General features: G+C 48.1%; 1 protein-coding gene across 5 annotated transcripts in view; it reads left to right on the top strand.

Moving 5' to 3' along the window:
* The first annotated feature begins 1441 nt into the window (after positions 1–1441).
* Positions 1442–20981, top strand: part of LOC137521345 (2,7-anhydro-N-acetylneuraminate hydratase-like) — a 272083-nt gene continuing 252543 nt past the window's right edge. For 2 of the 5 annotated variants that reach the window (XM_068240475.1, XM_068240476.1), the window contains exon 1: positions 1442–1740. In XM_068240475.1, the coding sequence (XP_068096576.1) occupies positions 1669–1740 (72 nt within the window). In that variant the 5' untranslated portion in view covers positions 1442–1668. The remainder of the gene's footprint in view (positions 1741–20981) is intronic. The other 3 variants (XM_068240477.1, XM_068240478.1, XM_068240474.1) reach the window with 2 other exon arrangements.

The raw sequence follows: 20981 nt of genomic DNA, 5'->3' as shown, positions 1-20981 counted from the left end.
AAAAGTGTAAGCATTTTGCCAGCAATTGTGTAGCGATTTGGTTTTTAATTCTGATTGGTCCTTTCAATTAATTGTAATTTGAAAACACTAGCAAAATCGCTCTGTATAGCGATTCATGAGCGATTAAGCAAGTGTTTATATACTTTACAGTGCAGAAACGCTAACGCACAACACTAATGCTCACAAATCCTGCATGTCCTGCGTTTGCGATTTTGCTAATCGCAATCGCTCCAGTGGAATTTGGCCCATCCATTAACATTAGCTCAGCGTTTAGGGAAATCACTAGCATTTTGAATCGCTTCCTAAACGCTCAAACATCGTTCTAGTGGGTTCCAGCCATGACTGCTGTAAGCTATGCTCACAGTCAGTGGCATGGCAATAGGGGATGCAGAGATTGCGGCTACACTGGGTCCCTTGGACAAGAGGGGCCCACTAGGGGCCTTCCCTCAACTGCATGGGGGGCCTTCCCTCAATTGCATGTATTAGCTCTTCAATGGTGCTATGCTGGCAATGATCACTTCTATATATGTTTTGAATAGTGGTAATCATGAACAAACTGTTCCCCTCCTCTGCTTGCGCCTCTCATACTGGGGATGTTTTCGGCAGGTTTTGTTTGCGACATATGAATTGTTATGTATAGAAAGCTTGGGGGGCCCCATGTAAGACTTGCACTGAGGCCTAAAGCTCCCTAGCTATGACACTGCTCACAGTGACATAGTGTGTTGCCTCACACAATATAATCGCATTGATAACATAATACAGCTATATTGTAATGGCGCGTTGACATCAGCACGATACAGTGCAGTGGAATCTTTTAATGTAAAGCATTGCATGCAGTGCAGTACCGCATAATGTGTGAGTTACCAGTTGTGGTGAAGCATAACTTGTACTGTATGTTTCACTGTATACATTGCTTCGCACACATATCGCGCAATGCAACTTCTCCCCTCTATTCCAATCCTGTTTTACAGGGTAAAAAAGCAACCTGACACTGTGAGGGCTGGAACCCACTAGAGCGCTTTTTTGAGTGTTTAGAGATCGCTTTCAATAGCTTCAATAAACTTCACTAAACACCCTACCAATGTAAATGAATGGGACATATTCCACTAGTGCAATTGCAATTAGGACATGCAGCATTATGAAATGTATTGTGTTGTGTAGGCGCAGGGAAATCACTGCCAAGATAACTTGCAAAGCGCTATCACAAATTGCTGGCAATAGCGCTTTGTAGTGGGTCCCATGCCTCAAGGTAGATTAAAAAGCTGAAATTAAAAAGATCTGGCTGGCACCCAGGCCAGTCATTCAGTAACCAGAACAGTAAAATTCCCTGCATGTCGAAATGTCTGAACTGAACTCAGTCAGCACCCATTCCCTCTAGATCTATGAATCACCCCGTTTGTAATTCTTACACAGCCTTTCTTGAACTCCTGTAGCTTGTATGAAGTCCATGCTTCGGTCATCCCCATTCCCAATCCCCCCACAACAATACCTGCAGAATAATAATAACGCCTATGATTGTGAATCTGTGCCTCTTTGTCAGCTGAGCCGGGGAGGCGTGGCTTCGTCTGACTTCTCGGAGGACTGAGACTTGCTGTACAGAAAGAGGACTGCTGCTTGTTATTGTGCTGCAGGAAGTATATTCCTTCATCTATGAAGACTTGGTGAAACATGGACTTTTTCAACAAGATGTTTAAATCTAACAGTAGGAATATGGAGACCGCTGCCTCTTCTGATCCTCAGGTAATCTGCTAGCATGTTAAACAGGATGTAAACCTCGTGACTACTGCTGAACACAGCATGACAGCTGAAAGATGGCTAGTGTGACCCAGTACTCCCTCTACTACATTGTCACTCAGCAAAGGGTGAGACTTGGAAATATTATACTGTCCCCTGCTTCTAATCTGAAGTACACTAACTTTTGAATGTTAGGCATTGATTTGTTATACCTATTGATTTACTTAATAAAATCACTTTCTGGTACATACCATCCAATTGTACTTCAGATTATTTGTCGGATAGAGAAAAAGATTGGATCTGGCAAAAAAAACAATTCTTTTCTCAAACGGAACAGATTGAACATGCTGGAAAATATAGATCAAAATAATGGGTATTGTTCAGTGTGTATGTCCTTTCGATTCATTTCCAAACATTTTCTATTCAGAAATCTGATCGGAATTTGAAAAAATTGCATATGTATGTATAGTTTGAATCCCAGCCAGGGATTCTCTCATTATCTGCACGGAGTGTGTATGTTCTCCCTGTGTCTGTGTGGGTTTCCTCTGGACACTTAGGTTTCCTCCCACACCCCAAAAATATTCAGGTAAATTAATTGACTTACCCCTAAATTGGCCTTAGACTATGATGGACATATGACTATGGTAGGGATTAGATTGTGAGCTGCTTTGAGGGACAGTTAGTGATGTGACTATATAGGCTCTGTAAAGTGCTGTAAATAAATAATAATAACTAAAAATATGCTAGGAAACTTCTATATTCGATTGATGACAGATCTGGATATCAATCTCTTGATTGGAAATAGATTCTGAAGTAAAATTCCATGGTAGTAGGTTTTTAGTAGGGTTTTTTTTTTTATCAATATTGTATTTTTTTTTTGTTTATTTTTGTTTTGTTTTTTTAGATCAGCTTCATTTTGACGTTTCAGGAACCTGAAAGCTGAACTGGAGCTTTGCTAACGATTAATCATTAGGTTTCTGAAACTGATTAGCCTCTGCAAAGTTGTGACACAACTCACAGCAATTTTAAGCCATATAGGGCAAAATAAAATGTTATAATGAGTACATTTCATTTGAGGCTGGAATAAAGAGAAGGTGCGAGCAGGAAAAAAATAAAAATCTACTTATCTGAGGCTTCCTCCAGCCCCTGGCAGCCTATCTGTCCCTCGCTGCAGCTCCAGAGTCCGCCGATCCCCTCAGTTGCAGGCGCCGACCTCGCCAGGTCGGCATCTACTGTGCTTGCATGAGCGCACGGCTGCGCCGCTTGTGATCCCACTCGCGTGGTCTGGAGCGCTCTGCACAGGCTTAGAAGTACTGCGCCGAATGCTCCAGACCACGTGAGCGTGATCACAAGCGGTGCGCTAGCACAGGCGCAGTAGATGCTGACCTGGCAAAGAGACCGGCGGACCCCGGAGCTTCGGCGAGGGACAGTTTGGCTGCCAGGGTTGGAGAAAGCCCCATGTAAGTATTTTTTTGTGTGCTCACACCTTCCCTTTAAAGAGACTCCGTAACAAAAATTGCATCCTGTTTTTTATCATCCTACAAGTTCCAAAAGCTATTCTAATGTGTTCTGGCTTACTGCAGCACTTTGTACTATCACAGTCTCTGTAATAAATCAATGTATCTTTCCCTTGTCAGACTTGTCAGCCTGTGTCTGGAAGGCTGCCAAGTTCTTCAGTGTTGTGGTTCTGCTATGCACTCCCCCCTCAGGGGGGAAAGAAACACACAAATGATCTCTTGAGATTCAAAAGGAAGGCTGTATACAGCCTGCTTGTGTATGAATGTATTTTCTATGTGTGGACATACTGTACATCAACCTACTTCCTGTTTTGGTGGCCATTTTGTTTGTTTATAAACAAACTTTTTAAAACTGTTTTTAACCACTTTTAATGCGGCGGGGAGCGGCGAAATTGTGACAGAGGGTAATAGCAGATGTCCCCTAACGCACTGGTATGTTTACTTTTGTGCGATTTTAACAATACAGATTCTCTTTAAGGCCTCTTTTCCATGGAAATCTGAAAAGCTCACTTGCCGTGCAGTTCAGTCCCAGTCTGCCGATGATGACTGCCATTCAGGTGCAGTTAAAATGTAACAACATGCATGTCAAGCACTAAACACTGTCTAATGTCATGTCTGAGCATGGCAGGTGCCATGCTCATATGCAACTCCATAGGGGGGCTGCGCCTGTTTGCTGCCCATGACAAGTAGTGTTGCCCGAACATTAAATTTTTACGTTTGCGAACGTGAATTTACTGCAAATGTTCACAAACCAACAATTCGCTGCAGGGTCCATAGATTTTAATGGCAGACGAACATCTAAAAGTTTCAGGGCATCTCTGAAGTCAGGTCAAATAGGTGAAAAAAGTGTACCAAAACCTAGACAGTGGCATGGTGGAGAAGGATTAACTGCGAAATAGTCGCCAAAAATACATATTTTGTGAAAAAACTTTTTTAATAGTTATTGTTAAAGTTTAATGGCCGCTAACTTTAGCGGTTAATAGCAAAGCCCCCATATGTGCTAGAAACACCTATTACAGGGTATGTTAAGGAGGACAGTGGGAACAAGAGGAAAAAAATCAAAAAGACCTTGTAGTTTTGGAGAAAATCGATGTTAAAGGAAAAAAGGCTAAATTTAAAGAGACTCTGAAGTCTCTTAAAAATCCTCTTTTTATTACAAAATCCTGTGTAACATTATTGCCCTACCTAAACCGCTGCATCCCCGCCGCTGTAATCTAACTAAATCCCCCAAACTCCCCGGGGGGCAATCCGGGCAGCGCTTCCGTGAGAGTCAGAGCTATAAGCCGCAGCTCTGCCTCTCAGCGTGTCTATCAGCTCGGATCGCCGTCTCTCCCCGCCCCTCTCAGTCTTCCTTCACTGAGAGGGGTGGGGGAGAGGCGGGGATACACGGCTGTTAGACGCGTAAGGAGGCAGAGCTGTGGCTGAAAGCTCTGCTTCCAACAGCAGCAAAATCCACGACCAAGAAAGTAGTGGATTTTGCGGGGGAGAGGTAGGGGGAGTTAGTGGGGATTTAGTTAGATTACAGCCGCGGCGATGCAGCGTTTTAGTTAGGACAGTAATGTTACACAGGATTTTGTAATAAATAGATGATTTTTAAGAGACTTCAGTGCGGTAAATGCGGTAAAATGACATGATATATCAACATGTATAGAAATGTATTTGTTTATTTTTTTTGTATGTTCAGAGTGAGGGAAATAAAAATAAATTGATGTGGGGACCCCTCTCCTGAGGCCGCATAGTCCATGGTATGGAGCGGGAAGGAAGGGTACTTCCAGATGCCACCATGAACCCCCTCCAGGACATCATTGTTACCACCTCCTCCTGGGGTACCGGAGGTGGGGAAGAGCCCCTTGTCCATGGATTGGACAAGGGCTCCAGGGGAGAGGGGGGAGCCTTGGCCGCCCCTCTCCTCCAGAGAAGAAAGAGAATCTGAAGTATAAAAAATATTCAATATAAAAGACATTGCTGGAAATCCCTTCATTATAGCATCATGTTTTGCCGTTTGCCGTCGCTCAGAGCCCTCTCACTTTCCGTTTAGATAGTTTTATAGTCCTGTATAAAATGGCTGGGATCCCTGTGACAAGTTCCGGGTCGAGGCTCCACATCTGGTATGAGTGTGCGTGCCACCCTGCTTGCGTACTGTGTACAGAGCAGGGGGGTCGGGGAGGATTAATGAATAGAAGGGGACAGAGAGAGGTGGAGAAAAGCAGGGATAGGCGGTGATTGACAGTAGAAGAGGCACAGCCTCTTCCTGGGAGCATTTTCTGCGACCAATTTGGTTGTGGTGTGAAAAAAGATAATTTCTGGGGACAGGATCACTCGTTCTACCACTGAAATGTGGCAGAAAACTTTAAAAAGCAAGAGGGAACACATCTGAAGCATAAAAAGAAAAAAACATTGGCTTCAGTATTCAAGGGAATACTGTATTAGTACATAGTATTCCCTGTGTGGTATTCGTCCAAGCAGGAAGTGGTGCGCGCTAGTGGCCACTTCCTGCTTCAGGTATGCGGAAGTGCACAAAAGTGTATAAGTGTAGAAATACGCATGCGCGTCATAGCGTCATCGCAGCACCGCTGCTGCAGATACGCGCGGTAACGTTGTTATGGACCCACGTCAGATCGAGCACTTCCGGTGCACCGCAAAGCTGCGCAGGTAATGTGAACTTCCCCACAGACCTTTATTCCCCAGCGTTTACATGAAGTAAAATGCCACCACTACATGGATATCGGAAAACACAAAACTGCTTTTGTTGACAATCAAATTGCAAACTTAATTAAAACCATGAAAATAATCCTCTGATCTGGAGCACTCCCACACACAATATACACCACCACTTACACCTCACGCACACTCCGGTACCGGCTTTTGTCTAAAGCAGGGGTGTCAAATTCAAATACAAAGTGGGCTGAAATTGAGCTCTGGGACCAAGTCGAGGGCCGACCTCAATGTCTACTGGCCACCTTCCTCCCTTATTAAATTCCCTGGTGTCTAATAGCCCCCTCCATCCCCTATGCAGTCTCCTGATGTTTAGTGGTCCTCCCTTCCTCATCTATACAATTTTCTGATGTTTAGTGGTCCTCCCTTCCCTAAACAGTTCCCTGGTATCTAGTGCTGTCCTCCTCCTTCCCCTATACAGTTCCCTGATGTCTAGTGGCCCCCTTCCCTCTCCTACACAGTTCCCTGGTATCTAATTCTTTCCCCCTCCTCTTATGGCTTCCCTAGTGATCTAGGGCTTACCCTCTAATATAGCTTTCTCTGGTGGTCTAGAGTGGGCCAAACATAATGCAAAGTGGGGAAACCACCTGAGGGCCAAATCTGATGTCTCCAAGGGCTAGATTTGGCCCACGGGCTGGAGTTTGACATGCATGGTCTAAAGGGTATTGCTGGGATTGTATCCACTGTAGGTTAAATAGTAGTGCATTGGGGTGACACAATTATTGTATTGCCAGGTCAAATGTTTAGGTCAACAGCACATTACGATCTCCCCAGTCCTTGGGTTTCCCCGCACTCGCATCTCACAGTGGCTCTGCTGGCTAAAGATTCTGTGATGTCTGGCCATGCGCGGATGTCTGTTGCAATCTGCAGGTGCCATTTTGGCAAAATCGTTCTCACTGGTGCCGCCCGCTAATGCAGGCATCCGAGTATGCAACTGCCAGGCTCCTCCCCGCCATTACCGATGGGCTCACCACTATTGTAGGACCTAGCGCCAGATTTATATCTCTTCACTCCATGGAAGACCGGCTCAGTTAAAGATAGGCTCCAGTGTTCAGAGGATGTAGCCCCGCCCACTTGATGGGCGGACCAAGAGACAGATCTCTCTCTGATTTGAATCTGATAAGAGAGAGATCTGTTGACTGCCCATACACTGCAGGCAGCATGAAATCTTTCAGGAATTGGCCTTGTGACGCTGCCTTAATGCCCCCAGCCGCATCCCTCAAATGCTTATGGTGCCTGTACATTAACCACCCTGGCGTTCTATTAAGATCGCCAGGGCAGCTGCGGGAGGGTTTTTTTTCAATAAAAAAAAAAAACGATTTCATGCAGCCAACTGAAAGTTGGCTGCATGAAAGCCCACCAGAGGGCGCTCCTAACCCGTATTTCTGATCGCCTCCGGCGATCCGCAGTAACAAGGAAGGCCGCAATGAGCGGCCTACCTTGTTTCGTTTTGCTCGTCGCCATGGCGACGAGCGGAGTGACGTCATGGACGTCAGCCGACGTCCTGACGTCAGCCGCCTCCGATCCAGCCCTCAACAAACAAAACTGTTTGTTCCGGCTGCGCAGGGCTCGGGCGGCTGGGGGGACCCTCTTTCGCCGCTGCACGCGGCGGATCGCCGCGCTGCGGCGGCGATCAGGCAGCACACGCGGCTGGCAAAGTGCCGGCTGCGTGTGCTGCTTTTTACAGGGAGCAAATCGGCCCAGCAGGGCCTGAGCGGCAGCCACCGGCGGTAATGGACGAGCTGAGCTCGTCCATACCGCTAAGGTGGTTAAAGGACAACTGAAGTGAGAGGAATAGATCTCGCTTCAGACCTCATAGCTAGCAGGGGCATGTGTGCCCCTGCTAAACCGCCGCTATCCCGCGGCTTAACGGGGGTCCCTGTCCCCCCAAATCCCCTCCGTAATGCGGGGGAGCGTTTCCGCATTGGGGCAGGGCTAACCGCCGCAGCCCTGCCCCACGCGCATCTGTCAGACGCGTATCTCCGCCTCTCCCCCACCCCTCTCAGTCTTCCATCACTGAGAGGGGCGGGGGAGAGGCGGCGATGCGCGTCTGATAGATGCGCTGGGAGGCAGGGCTGCAGCCGTTAGCCCTTGCCTCCAGGAAGAGAAATTTAGCGACCAAGTCTGCGACCAACTTTTGCGGGGGGTGGGTTGGGGGTGAAGGGACCCCCGTTAAGCCGCGGGATAGCGGCGTTTTAGCAGGGGCACACATGCCCCTGCTATATATGAGAGCTGAAGCGAGATTTAGTCTCGCTTCAGTGTCTCTTTAAGCAATACCAGTTGCCTGGCTATCCTGCTGATCCTCTGCCTCTAATACTTTTAGCCATAGACCCTTAACAAACATGCAGCTGATCAGATGTTTCTGACATTATTGCCAGATTTGACAAGATTAGATGCATGCTTGTTTCTGATGTTACTGCAGCCTAACAGATCAGCTGAGCTGCCAGGCAACTGGTATTGTTTAAAAGGAAATAAATATGGCAGCCTCCATAGCTCTCTGTTCAGTTGTCCTTTAAAAAGTAGAAGTATCACTTCTGAAAGTTGTCACCACAAGAATTGTGCTTAGTGGAGTATTAGGACCATTTTCTGCTTAAAATAAAAGGGATCTGCTTGCTGTCAGTGGCTGAGTTGAAATTGTACCCAACTGGGATACAGACAGTAATTCAGGGATATTAAAGCCAGTGTTACCCGACATATAAAAACAAAAGTCAGATACTCACCTAATGAGCCTTCCCTTCCCTCTCCCGGTGCCCTCAGGATCCTCCGTTCAAATCCCCCGCCGCTGGGGACTTCGGAAGTCTTCGGGAGCCGAGTCCTCCTTTAGACAGACGGCTCCATACTGTGCACGCGCGAGTGCGTCATAGAAAGCGCTCGCGCGCAAGTGCGTCATAGAGGGCGCTCGCGCATGCGCACTACGGAGCGGCCCGTCTTCGGGAGCCCGAGTGTTCCCGAAGACTTCTGAAACCTCCCTTCGGCGGCGAAAGTCGCAGTATTTGACCGAACTGGTCGAATACTGCTACGGGCATCCTGAGCGGGACCGGGCACCGGGAGAGTGAGGGAAGTCTCATTAGTACTCAGAGCCTTCCCTCTACTTAGGTGAGTATCTGGCTTTTGTTTTTATAGGTCGGGTAACATTGACTTTAAAACCTTAGGCCCGGTTCACATTAGCATTCCCTGTCCGGATCCGCCTGATCGGATCCGGACCGTATACTGTACAAACGGAACGTACGTTCCGCATAGCAATGCAAAGCCATGCAGACGTTCACATACGTACGTTCCGTACAGTACGGAGCCGGACCGGATCCGGACTCAGGACACTTTTCCAACATGCGCTATTTTTTGGGTCCGGATCTCCGGCCCACGCACCCGGACCGGAGCCGGACCTGAGTCTGACAGCACCATCCGGAACACAGAAACCAATGGGGAACGGAAGGCACAGAACACACTGCCTACAAACAACTGACATTCTACCCCACTTCCTATGCGTATCCAAGCGGCCATTTCGGATGGGGACACATGGGCCAAGCATGTCTGGAGTGGAGCAGCAGTGACAGACGTGCTGGAGCTGTTTGGCAGAATGTCGGAGGTGGAGGTGAGGCCTACAGCGGAGGAACCTGATTCCACAGGTGCACCTTCTGCTGACCCCAACATTTTTTCTTTAAATTTCGCTATTTTTTGCCCACGGATCCGGATGGCAGCCTGATGCATGCCTGATGCAAACGGACCGGATCGGATCCGGATCGGAACCGTACGGTTCTGATCCGATCAGGATCCGGTCCGTTTGCATGGCAAAACGCAAGTGTGAACGGGGCCTTCACTTATGAAAACTAACAATATCTAGAGTTCAGGCTCTCCAGTTGAAGGGAACCTGAAGTGAGAAGTATATGGAGGCTGCCATATTTATTTCTTTTTAAACAATACAAGTTGCCTGTCCTAAGGAAATACATTTATAATTAATGTAGGTGGTGGGAGATGGGAAAGGGGGTGGCTTGGCTGCCCATATGCTAGACTCTTGGTCCAAATGGCCCTAAATGCTGTAATCATTCCAGGATAGCATTATCTAGGGTGTGTACTGGGTTTTATGTCTGGGTTAGCCTTGGCTAGGTGTTCTATTTGATTTGAAATTTTATAAAGCTTACCACCCCTGGACCTCCTACACACCAACCGCTTGCGTGGTAGGGCATATAAGATACTGAACGACCCCTCACATCCCGGCTGGCGCTACTTCAACCGCCTCCCCTCTGGCAGCCGCCTCAGGACTTGTCTCACCAAAACCACAAGGCACAGGAACTCTTTCTTCAATCAGGCGGTCCTTCTCTTGAACTCACTCACCCTCCCATATGCAAACCCCTAAGAACATGGTCCAGCCCCGATGCCCCGTTTTAGTGCAATGTTATCCCCACTATGTTTGTATGTATTGATGCTTGCTTGCTTGCTTGCTTGCTTGCTTGTACTGTCTGTTCTCTGCTCTCTTTGTCTCTGCCATGTAACCACAATCAATTCCGGGTGTGACATGGTCGTACTTGGCGAATAAAGTTTTCTGATTCTGATATGAATAAAGCAAAAAAAAAAAAAAGGTTCAGGATGCAAAAGTGTTATAGTGATTATGCCAGGGATGTGGAGTCGGAGTTGAGGAGTCAATTTTTGGGTACTCGGAGTCGCGGTATAATGCACCGACTCAGAATCCTAATACATTTAAACTGTAATTAAAAGATATAAAATGTTCTATTTCTCAGATAATAGTCATCATGAATAACTTATATATACATTAATAGCAGTGCTTAGTCCACAAAAATCAAACGGCCATGAGTGAAGTATCGCGGTAGCGATACTTCACAGGAGCAGGACTGCCCGCAGTTAATGTTTTTGCGCTTTGCTATGGAAGCAGTGCTCGTAAGGAAGGCAAGCGACTTACATGGCAGCGAACACTGCTATGTAAGGCGTGCATAGCGCACACTGAAGCATATTAAGCTGCGCTGCTTTAGCATTGTGCTGTGTGAGAAGTCTGACAGTGAGTGAGGAGGCAGGGGCGCCGCCAGTGTACAAGCGAACCATGCCCCCGCTTGGGGGCGTCACACTAAGGGGGGCCTCGCTCTGCTGCTGGTAGCTCCCCCAGGCCAATTTTTACAGGTGTGCAAGTGGTGCGGCAGGAGGGTGGGTGCAGCGGCTGGGGGAGTGGGCAGAGCGAAGTTTCAACTCGCCTTCCTCGATCCCCACAGGCAGCCTCTATCTTAGTCACTGGGACAGGAAGAAGTTAGAAGCTGCGTGCGGGGATCGAAAAAGGAGAGTTGAAACTTCACTCTGCCCGCTCCCCCCCGCCCCTATGCTGGAGACACCTACCTATCTAACCCATACTGGGGGCATCTACCTATCTAACCTATACTGAGGGGTACCTACCTATTTAACCTATACTGCGTGCACCTACCTATCTAACCTATAGTGTGGGCACTTACCTATCTAGCCTATACTGCCGACACCTACCTATCTAACCTATACTGGGGGCAACTATGCTGGCTACCTATACTGGAGGCACCTAACTATCTAACCTATACTGGAGGCACCTACCTATCTAGCCTACACAGGAGGTACCTACCTATCTAACCTTTACTGGGGGCACCTGCCTATCTAACCTATATGAGGGCACCTACCTATCTAACCTATACTGGGGAAACTATATGGGCTACCTATACTGGGGGGGACCTATAGCTGGCTACCTATACTGCGGGCACCTATACCTGACTCCACGTTGGGGGTGCATTTTATGCCCTTGCCTTGGGTGCAATTTAGCCTAGAAACTGCTAGTATTTGGCCCCACCCACATCATGATTTTTTCGCCTTGTATGGCTATTGATTTTTCCCCGCGACGCACTTCTTTTGTGGATGGGGGGCCTCAACTTATGCACTGCTTGGGGCCACCAAAACCCCTGGTTGTAATTATTATTGCATAGACCAAAAGTTGAGGCAGAAACTGTAGTGGAACAGGTGGCTCTACTACTACACTACTGTATTCAAGCCCTTCAATAATATATAAAAAAGTATAATAAAAATACAAATAAAATAGTGAAAGGTTTACAGGTAGTCTATGTAACATCCGCAGAAATGGCGGCTGCGGGCACGCAGGGTGTCTCCGCAGCCGCCTTGCCTTCCTGTTCAGGGACTTCGCCCGTGCCTCTGGCGTCTAGTACGGCGAGGACGGGTTTGTCTTTTGCACATAGGGTTGCCGTATCGTGCAGGCGCACGCGGAGACAGGACCTTTATGCGGGGAGGAGGCGCGTCAGCTGACCAGACGGTCGGCTGACGTCAGAGGAGACTCACGGCGCTCCGGATTGGCTGATTGTTGTGGGCGCGGCCGTGGGGTCTCCTCTGCTTCATAAGCCTTCACTGTTCACTCGCAACTTGTCTGCTGTTGCGAAAACTCACGTGTTAGCGCTCAGACCTTAGATAGTATCCGGTATGCTTTGATCTGGGAGGAAACCAGGGATTTCACACAAGACTAGGATTATTGTATTACTGTATTTTGATATTCTGTGTATGACTCTGGCTACCCTCTGTCACGGTCAGTTACCTGTCCAGACGAGGCGGCTTGTACACACGGATGCTGGCGGTCGTCCTGGTGGGTCTCGGCGGTCTTCCCGTTGTGGTGGGCTGTCGGTACTTGCCCATGCGCGTTGCGTGGTGCGGCGAAGACGTTGGCGTTACCGGATGCTGGCGTTGGATGCTGTGCGCGCGCGCGCATGAGGGATGTTCTGTTTATGCATCTCGCTATGTTGCGTGTGCGCGTGCGCGCGTGCGTGCGTGCGCGCGTGCGCACTGGTTGTGCGCGTGTGCGCGTGCGCGGGCGTGTGACGCGGTGCGCTGCGCGCCAAAACGGCCTATAAAAGTCTGGAGAGTGCAACACTCGGGTGCTGTAGTATTGCAGCTTTTGTGTGTGTTGCACTCCCGTGAGTGAGCCTTGCTCTGCCCGTTTCTGATCCCTGGATGTTGACCTTGGCCTGCTTGACTACCCGCTTCCCTGCCGACTTCTGCCTTGTCCGACTACCCGATTTGTTGCCGACCACTGCTTGCCTGAGGACCCGATTTGTTGCCAGACCCCGGATTGTACGAGTACCCGATTTGTCGCCGACTTCTGCCTGTTCCAAGTTCCACGTCTTCTCCTGCCTGGCACCTGTTACTGGACTTTCTCGGCTGCTGAGTCATTGCAGTGCCGGACTCAGCCTGCGGGAGTGCTGTGTTTCCAAACCTGCTCTACCACTGGTTTCACAAGCGCTCCTGCCCCTTGCTTACTGGGCTCCCCTGTTTCACTTCCAGGGGCCCCAGTCGGTGAGCCGCAAGGGTTGCTGCCCTCAGCTAATTGGTCTCCTGTACTCCAGGTACATCGTCACAAAATACTACAGCCAAAATATGGAGACCGCTGAGGCAGCAAATGTGCTGAGCACTTTATGCAAGCAAATGAGCAACTTAACTGAAGCAATTAAGGAGCTTCAAGCAGCCCACAATCAACTGGAGGAGCGCATTAACACTCTACCCAATATGAACCAACCCGCCGGATTTGCTGCTGCGGCTCCTCCTCCTGCTGTTGTACCTCCTCCTCCTCCCGCTGTGGTACCTCCAGGCCCCGTCCTAGCAATTCCCGCACCTGAGCCACGGGTGCCGACACCTGAGCGCTTTTCAGGGGATAGAACCAAATTTAGGGCCTTCAAGAATGCTTGTCAGCTATTCTTCTCTCTCCAACCCCGGACATTTGCGTTTGAGGAAACTAAAGTTGGCTTCGTTATCTCGCTGTTACTAGGAGAACCGCAGTCATGGGCTCACCAGCTATTGGAGCAAAAACACCAGTGCTTAGCCACCTTGGACGCTTTTTTTGAAAACATGGCGATCCTCTATGACGACCCCCAGCGGAGTGCTACAGCCGAGGCCTCACTACGTAACCTTCGCCAAGGGCGGCGACCTGTGGAGGAGTATACCTCGGAATTCCGTCGCTGGGCGGCAGATATAGATTGGAATGAACCCGCCCTTCGTCACCAATATCGCCTAGGCCTTTCTGAATATCTAAAGGATGAATTAGCAAGAATTACCACACCCGTTTCCCTTGATGAGCTAATCCAAACCTCTCTTCAGATTGATCGCCGTCTTAGAGAACGCCAATTGGAAAGGTCAGCTGGGTCCAGTCGTTCAGTCTGGGTGCCTGCGAATCCCTCTCCAGCTCCGACATCCGCCTCCTCTCTAGATTCTCCGGAGCCTATGCAGTTGGGAATAATCCGTCCCGCATTATCTACGGAGGAGAGAACGAGAAGGAGACAGAGCAACCTATGCTTTTACTGTGGAGCCACTGGTCATTTCATCCGTTCCTGCCCAGTGAGGCCTACGGGTAAGGATCCTGCTACTAAAATATTACTTCCAACTTCTCCCTCTTTCAGTTCAAACCATTTCATTATCCCTATTTCCTTTCAGTTCCCAGGAAGAATCCTTGAAACCACTGCCATAATTGATTCTGGAGCATGTAGCTGTTTCCTGGATATATCATTCGCCACAATCCATCAGTTTCCCATTCAACCCCGGAAGGAACCTCTCCATATCCACCTGGCTGATGGAACATCAATTAGCTCCGGACCGGTAACTATGGAGTCTACTCCCGTGTGTTCCCGCATATCCGGAATTCATCAGGAATACCTTAAATTCGACCTTGTAGCGTCCCCCTTATATCCAGTCATCCTGGGGCTGCCTTGGCTTCGTGCCCATAACCCTGCAATCAACTGGATCACTGGAAAGGTGTCATTCACTTCCTCATATTGCAATGAGTTTTGCTCTCAGGAGGAAGTAAAGGATTCCGGACCTCTGCTATGTTCCGCCAACCTGACCGAACTTATCCCTTCCCAATATCATGAGTTTTTGGACGTTTTCGATAAGAAGGGGGCGGATCAACTACCTCCACATCGCCCATATGATTGCCCTATAGACTTGTTACCTGGTGCGGCTATACCCTTTGGCCGAGTGTTCCCTTTATCTGAACCTGAACAGAAAATCCTTAAACAGTATATCGAGGAAAATTTGGAAAAGGGGTTCATACGTCCTTCCGTTTCACCTGCAGGAGCAGGTATCTTCTTTGTTGAGAAAAAGGATAAGACTCTTCGTCCCTGTATCGACTACCGGGAGCTAAATAAAGTAACGGTCAAGAATCGTTATCCCCTACCTTTGATGCCAGAATTATTCCAGAAATTAAGAGAAGCCAAGGTCTTCACGAAATTGGATTTGAGAGGGGCGTATAACTTGATACGTATACGAAAGGGTGACGAGTGGAAGACAGCTTTCAGATCCCGTTACGGTCAATATGAATATCTCGTCATGCCTTTCGGACTTTGTAATGCTCCTGCTACATTTCAGTACTTTATGAATGACGTACTTAAGGATTTCATCGACTTGTTCTTAATCGTCTACTTAGACGACATCTTGGTTTACTCCACGTCTCTAGAGGATCACCGTTGTCAAGTTTCACGGGTTCTCGCAAGATTGAGGTCTCATCATTTATATGTTAAAGCAGAAAAGTGCGAATTTGAGAAACATTCAATTCAATTTTTGGGGCTGATCATCTCTCCAGACGGATTCATCATGGATCCCCAAAAGATTCAAGCAATCCTGGAATGGCCCGCTCCTGTCAATAAAAAAGCAATCCAAAGATTCATAGGTTTTGCGAACTTTTATCGCAAATTTATCAAGAATTTTTCAGCAATCATATTACCAATTACACAACTTACACGCCAGCAGACTCGTTTTCTTTGGACTCCACAGGCCCAAGCAGCTTTCGACAAGCTCAAACAGTTGTTCACATCAGCTCCTATCCTTAGGCACCCTGATCCAGCTTTAGCGTTTACCCTGGAAGTAGATGCTTCTGAAAGTGCAGTAGGAGCGGTGCTTTCCCAACGCCAAGGTCTTAAGGCGGCACTGCATCCGGTTGCCTTCTTTTCAAGAAAATTATCAGACGCCGAGAGGAATTACAGCGTGGGAGACAGAGAGTTGTTGGCAATCAAGTGTGCTCTCGAGGAGTGGAGATATTTACTGGAGGGGGCAAGTCATCCAATTTTGATATATACTGATCACCGTAACTTAGAATACCTTAAAACAGCCAAACGACGAAACCCTAGACAAGCTAGATGGGCGTTGTTCTTCTGTCGTTTCACATTCCATATAACTTATAGACCGGGATCAAAGAATACAAAGCCGGACGCCCTCTCTCGGATGTTCCCAGAGGATGAGTTTCAAGACCCACCTGACACCATCTTGTCCGAACATAACTTCATGATGTTACAATCAAAATTGGTTGAGCAGATTCGGCAGGAGGCAGCAGTACTCTCTGAGAGAGGTAATCACCCGTTGACACAGAAGGAGGGTCTTTGGTTCTATGGAGATAAAATATTTGTACCCAAGAAGAGTCGTGTTTCAGTACTCAAGTCCTTCCATGATCATAAGATGGCGGGTCACTTTGGATGTGGAAAGACCCAAGAACTGGTCCAACGTCATTTTTGGTGGCCTAATCTTAGCAAGGACTGCAAAACATATGTAACCACATGCTTGGTCTGTAATCGCTCAAAAGGATCTAGGTTGAGACCACTAGGATTGTTGAATCCACTTCCTGTTCCCCCCAGGCCATGGTATTCCATTTCGATGGATTTCATCGTTGAATTACCTGTATCCGAGGGATGTAACACAATTTTTGTTATAGTAGACCGATTGTCAAAGATGGCACATTTTTTACCCATGTGTAGTATTCCTTCTGCTCAGACAACTGCAAACACATTCATCAAGGAGGTTGTCCGCATCCATGGGGTTCCAGCTGATATTACCTCCGATCGAGGATCACAGTTTACATCACGTTTCTGGAAAGCTCTCTGCAAAATACTCGACATACAACTTCATTTCTCATCCGCATACCACCCTCAATCTAATGGCCAAACGGAGCGTACCAATCAAACCCTCGAACAATATCTTAGGTGCTTCTCCTCTGCCGCTCAAGACAACTGGACCCGGTTGCTCCCATTGGCCGAGTTTGCATACAACAATTCCATTTATTCCTCTACTCAACAGTCACCATTTTTTGCTAACTATGGTTATCATCCTACATTCCTGCCAGATCTCATTCCTGAATCTCCAGTACCAGCTGTTACTAATGTGGTGAAATTCTTTTCGGAAAACAATAAGCTGTTGCAACAAGTTATGGCCCAAGCCCAAGCCACCTTTAAGAGGAAAGCGGATTGTCATAGGAGGGGTGAAGTAGAATTCAAGCCTGGAGACTGTGTACTGTTGTCTACGGTAAACTTGAAATTATCCTGTCCATCCAAGAAATTGGGACCCAAGTTTATTGGTCCTTTTCCAGTGAGGAGGAAGATTGGCCAGGTGGCCTATGAACTAGATTTACCATCAAATCTTAAGATTCATCCAGTTTTTCATGCCTCGCTTTTGAAACCATCATTTGTGGGTCCATTTCCAGATCGGGAGATACCCCCACCTCCACCAATTATGGTGGATGGAGAAGAGGAATTTGAGGTGGAGGAGATCCTGGATTCTAGAAAGAGGGGTAGTCAGGTTCAGTTTCTCGTCAAATGGAAAGGTTACGGAACGGAGGAGAACACATGGGAACCTGCTGTTAATTTCCATGCCTCAAGACTTATTAAGGACTTCCATGAGAAATACCCAGATAAGCCAGTTCCAGTTGGCATCCGGAGGCTGCCCCTTGGGGGGGGGCATTGTCACGGTCAGTTACCTGTCCAGACGAGGCGGCTTGTACACACGGATGCTGGCGGTCGTCCTGGTGGGTCTCGGCGGTCTTCCCGTTGTGGTGGGCTGTCGGTACTTGCCCATGCGCGTTGCGTGGTGCGGCGAAGACGTTGGCGTTACCGGATGCTGGCGTTGGATGCTGTGCGCGCGCGCGCATGAGGGATGTTCTGTTTATGCATCTCGCTATGTTGCGTGTGCGCGTGCGCGCGTGCGTGCGTGCGCGCGTGCGCACTGGTTGTGCGCGTGTGCGCGTGCGCGGGCGTGTGACGCGGTGCGCTGCGCGCCAAAACGGCCTATAAAAGTCTGGAGAGTGCAACACTCGGGTGCTGTAGTATTGCAGCTTTTGTGTGTGTTGCACTCCCGTGAGTGAGCCTTGCTCTGCCCGTTTCTGATCCCTGGATGTTGACCTTGGCCTGCTTGACTACCCGCTTCCCTGCCGACTTCTGCCTTGTCCGACTACCCGATTTGTTGCCGACCACTGCTTGCCTGAGGACCCGATTTGTTGCCAGACCCCGGATTGTACGAGTACCCGATTTGTCGCCGACTTCTGCCTGTTCCAAGTTCCACGTCTTCTCCTGCCTGGCACCTGTTACTGGACTTTCTCGGCTGCTGAGTCATTGCAGTGCCGGACTCAGCCTGCGGGAGTGCTGTGTTTCCAAACCTGCTCTACCACTGGTTTCACAAGCGCTCCTGCCCCTTGCTTACTGGGCTCCCCTGTTTCACTTCCAGGGGCCCCAGTCGGTGAGCCGCAAGGGTTGCTGCCCTCAGCTAATTGGTCTCCTGTACTCCAGGTACATCGTCACACCCTCTGACTCTGCTCTTACTTATCGTTTCTGTACTTCTGCCCATCTGACTCTGTTGCTGAATAGAGATGGGCCGAACGGTTCGCCTGCGAACGGTTCCAGGCGAACTTTGGAGGTTCGCGTTCGCCTGCATCAGGCGAACTTTTGCGGAAGTTCGATTCGCCCCATAATGCTGTATTGAGCAAAATTTTTACCCTCAATTTCACTGTCAGCAGACATGTTATTGTCAAACACACTGCTTGAGAACCCGCCCACCCTACCTTCAAGCTAGGTCCTTTATACCATTTGACTCAGTTGTCTGCCTACACTAATTAGTTATGGGACAGCTGCTACACTCTCTGCTAGGGAGATTTTAATTGGCCTCCTCCCTCCTCCCACCTCCCTCCTCCCACCTCCCTCCTCCCTCAAACACCAGATCTGCTGCATGCTTGTTCAGGGTCTAGGGCTAAAAGTATTGGAGGCAGAGGATCTGCAGGATAGCCAGGTAACTGGTATTGCTTAAAAGGAAATCAATATGGTAGCCTCCATATACCTTTCACTACAGTTCTCCTTTAAAGGGAACCTTAACTGAGAATGATATGGATGTTTCCTGTAAACAATACCAGTTGCCTGGCAGTCCAGCTGATCTTTGTGACTGCAATAGTGGCTGAATGACACCCTGAAACAAGCATGCAGCTAATCCAACATAGCAAAGAAATGAACAGCGCTACTTAAAAACAGATGAGTGCTTACCTGCAAAAAAGTGCACACCCCACTCATGGGATTCAAATACACAATGAGCATACACATGACCTGTCTACCACTTGGAGGATGTTAGTTTCACTAACAATTTGCAATTTGTTAGGTACTTGTCCCTCCCACTGTCGAAGAAGTCTTTCCTCCATGGGAGGGGACCTAACACTAACTAAATTCTACCTATGAATATGCATAGCCTGGGCGCGCTACCAGTAAAATTGAGAATTGCGCAAAAAACAGTACCTAACAAATTGCAAATTGTTAGTGAAACTAACATCCTCCAAGTGGTAGACAGGTCATGTGTATGCTCATTGTGTATTTGAATCCCATGAGTGGGGTGTGCACTTTTTTGCAGGTAAGCACTCATCTGTTTTTAAGTAGCGCTGTTCATTTCTTTGCTATGTTTGATTGATTTATTTCTGGTCAGCTGCTCCCACTTAATAGTTTTCCTTTGGTGTATATGCAGAGCCTCTGTTTGGGTTCAAGGTGCGTTTGCAGTTTCTGGGGGGGCTCAGCGCATCTCTGAGCTGGGGCCATTCAGAGGCGGCCTGGTGATGCGCTGATCCCACTTTTTTTGCGCAATGCAGCTAATCCAGTCTGACTTCAGTCAGAGCACCTGATCTGCATGCTTGTTCAGGGGCTGTGGCTAAAAGTATTAGAGACACAGGATCAGCAGGCGATTCGGGCAACTGATATTATTTTAAAAGGAAAAGTCCATATCCTTCTCCGTTTAGGTTCCCTTTAAGGATTTGTAGCATAAAAGCCAACTCACATTGGCTGGGATTTGAACCTGGGTCTCACTGTATGGTGGACAAGCACACTAACCACTATACCAACTGAAGCTGGCCTGAAATTGCTGGCCTAAAAGTTACTATTTATGCTCAATACAAGAGAAAAAGTAGACAAGACAAATAACACAAAAGAGAAGGCCATGTCTGGCTAAATATCTGTAAGCAGTGGCTGCATGGTGTAATGGATAAGGGCGCTGCCTCTGACAAAGGAGACCAGAGTTCAAATCTCAGCTCTGTCTGTTCAGTAAGCCAGCACCTATTCAGTAGGAGACCTTAGGCAAGTCTTCCTAACACTGCTACTGCCTATTAGTGTTGGGCGAACACCTAGATGTTCGGGTTCGTGAACATCGCCGCGATGTTCGGGTGTTCGACCCGAACTCCGAACATAATGGAAGTCAATGGGGACCCGAACTTTCATGCTTTGTAAAGCTTCCTTACATGCTACATACCCCAAATTTGCAGGGTATGTGCACCTTGGGAGTGGGTACAATCCCCCATAGGCTTTCATTGGGCCTACTATTTACCGTTCCACAATCTCACACCATTTCAAAGGGCAATGGCTCAGCAGTGGAAAAACTCACCAGTCATGATCCCCCTAAGGGTCCCTACAATGCTAGAAAATTTGGTACTGCTGAGCCATTGCCCTTTGAAAAGATGTGAGATTTTGGAAAGTGAAATAGGGAGGCAATGAAAGTCTATGGGGGATTTTACCAATTTTGGACCCCTGTAACTCTGGTTTGCAGAGATGTAGGGACCCCATCTTTGGAATCCAAGTCTAACAATATGTCTTCTACCTGCATGAGACATTTCGTGAAATTCAGACGTTGCTAACGGCCATAGCTGAGATTTATGTACGTCACCATCACTACCATTGAATTAGCCCAAATAAACAGGTTTTTGTGATCCTAGGCTATGAC

The sequence above is a fragment of the Hyperolius riggenbachi genome, chromosome 6 (assembly GCF_040937935.1).
Source record: "Hyperolius riggenbachi isolate aHypRig1 chromosome 6, aHypRig1.pri, whole genome shotgun sequence".
Taxonomy (NCBI): Eukaryota; Metazoa; Chordata; class Amphibia; order Anura; family Hyperoliidae; genus Hyperolius; species Hyperolius riggenbachi.
This window is presented reverse-complemented; position numbering and strand designations above follow the sequence as displayed.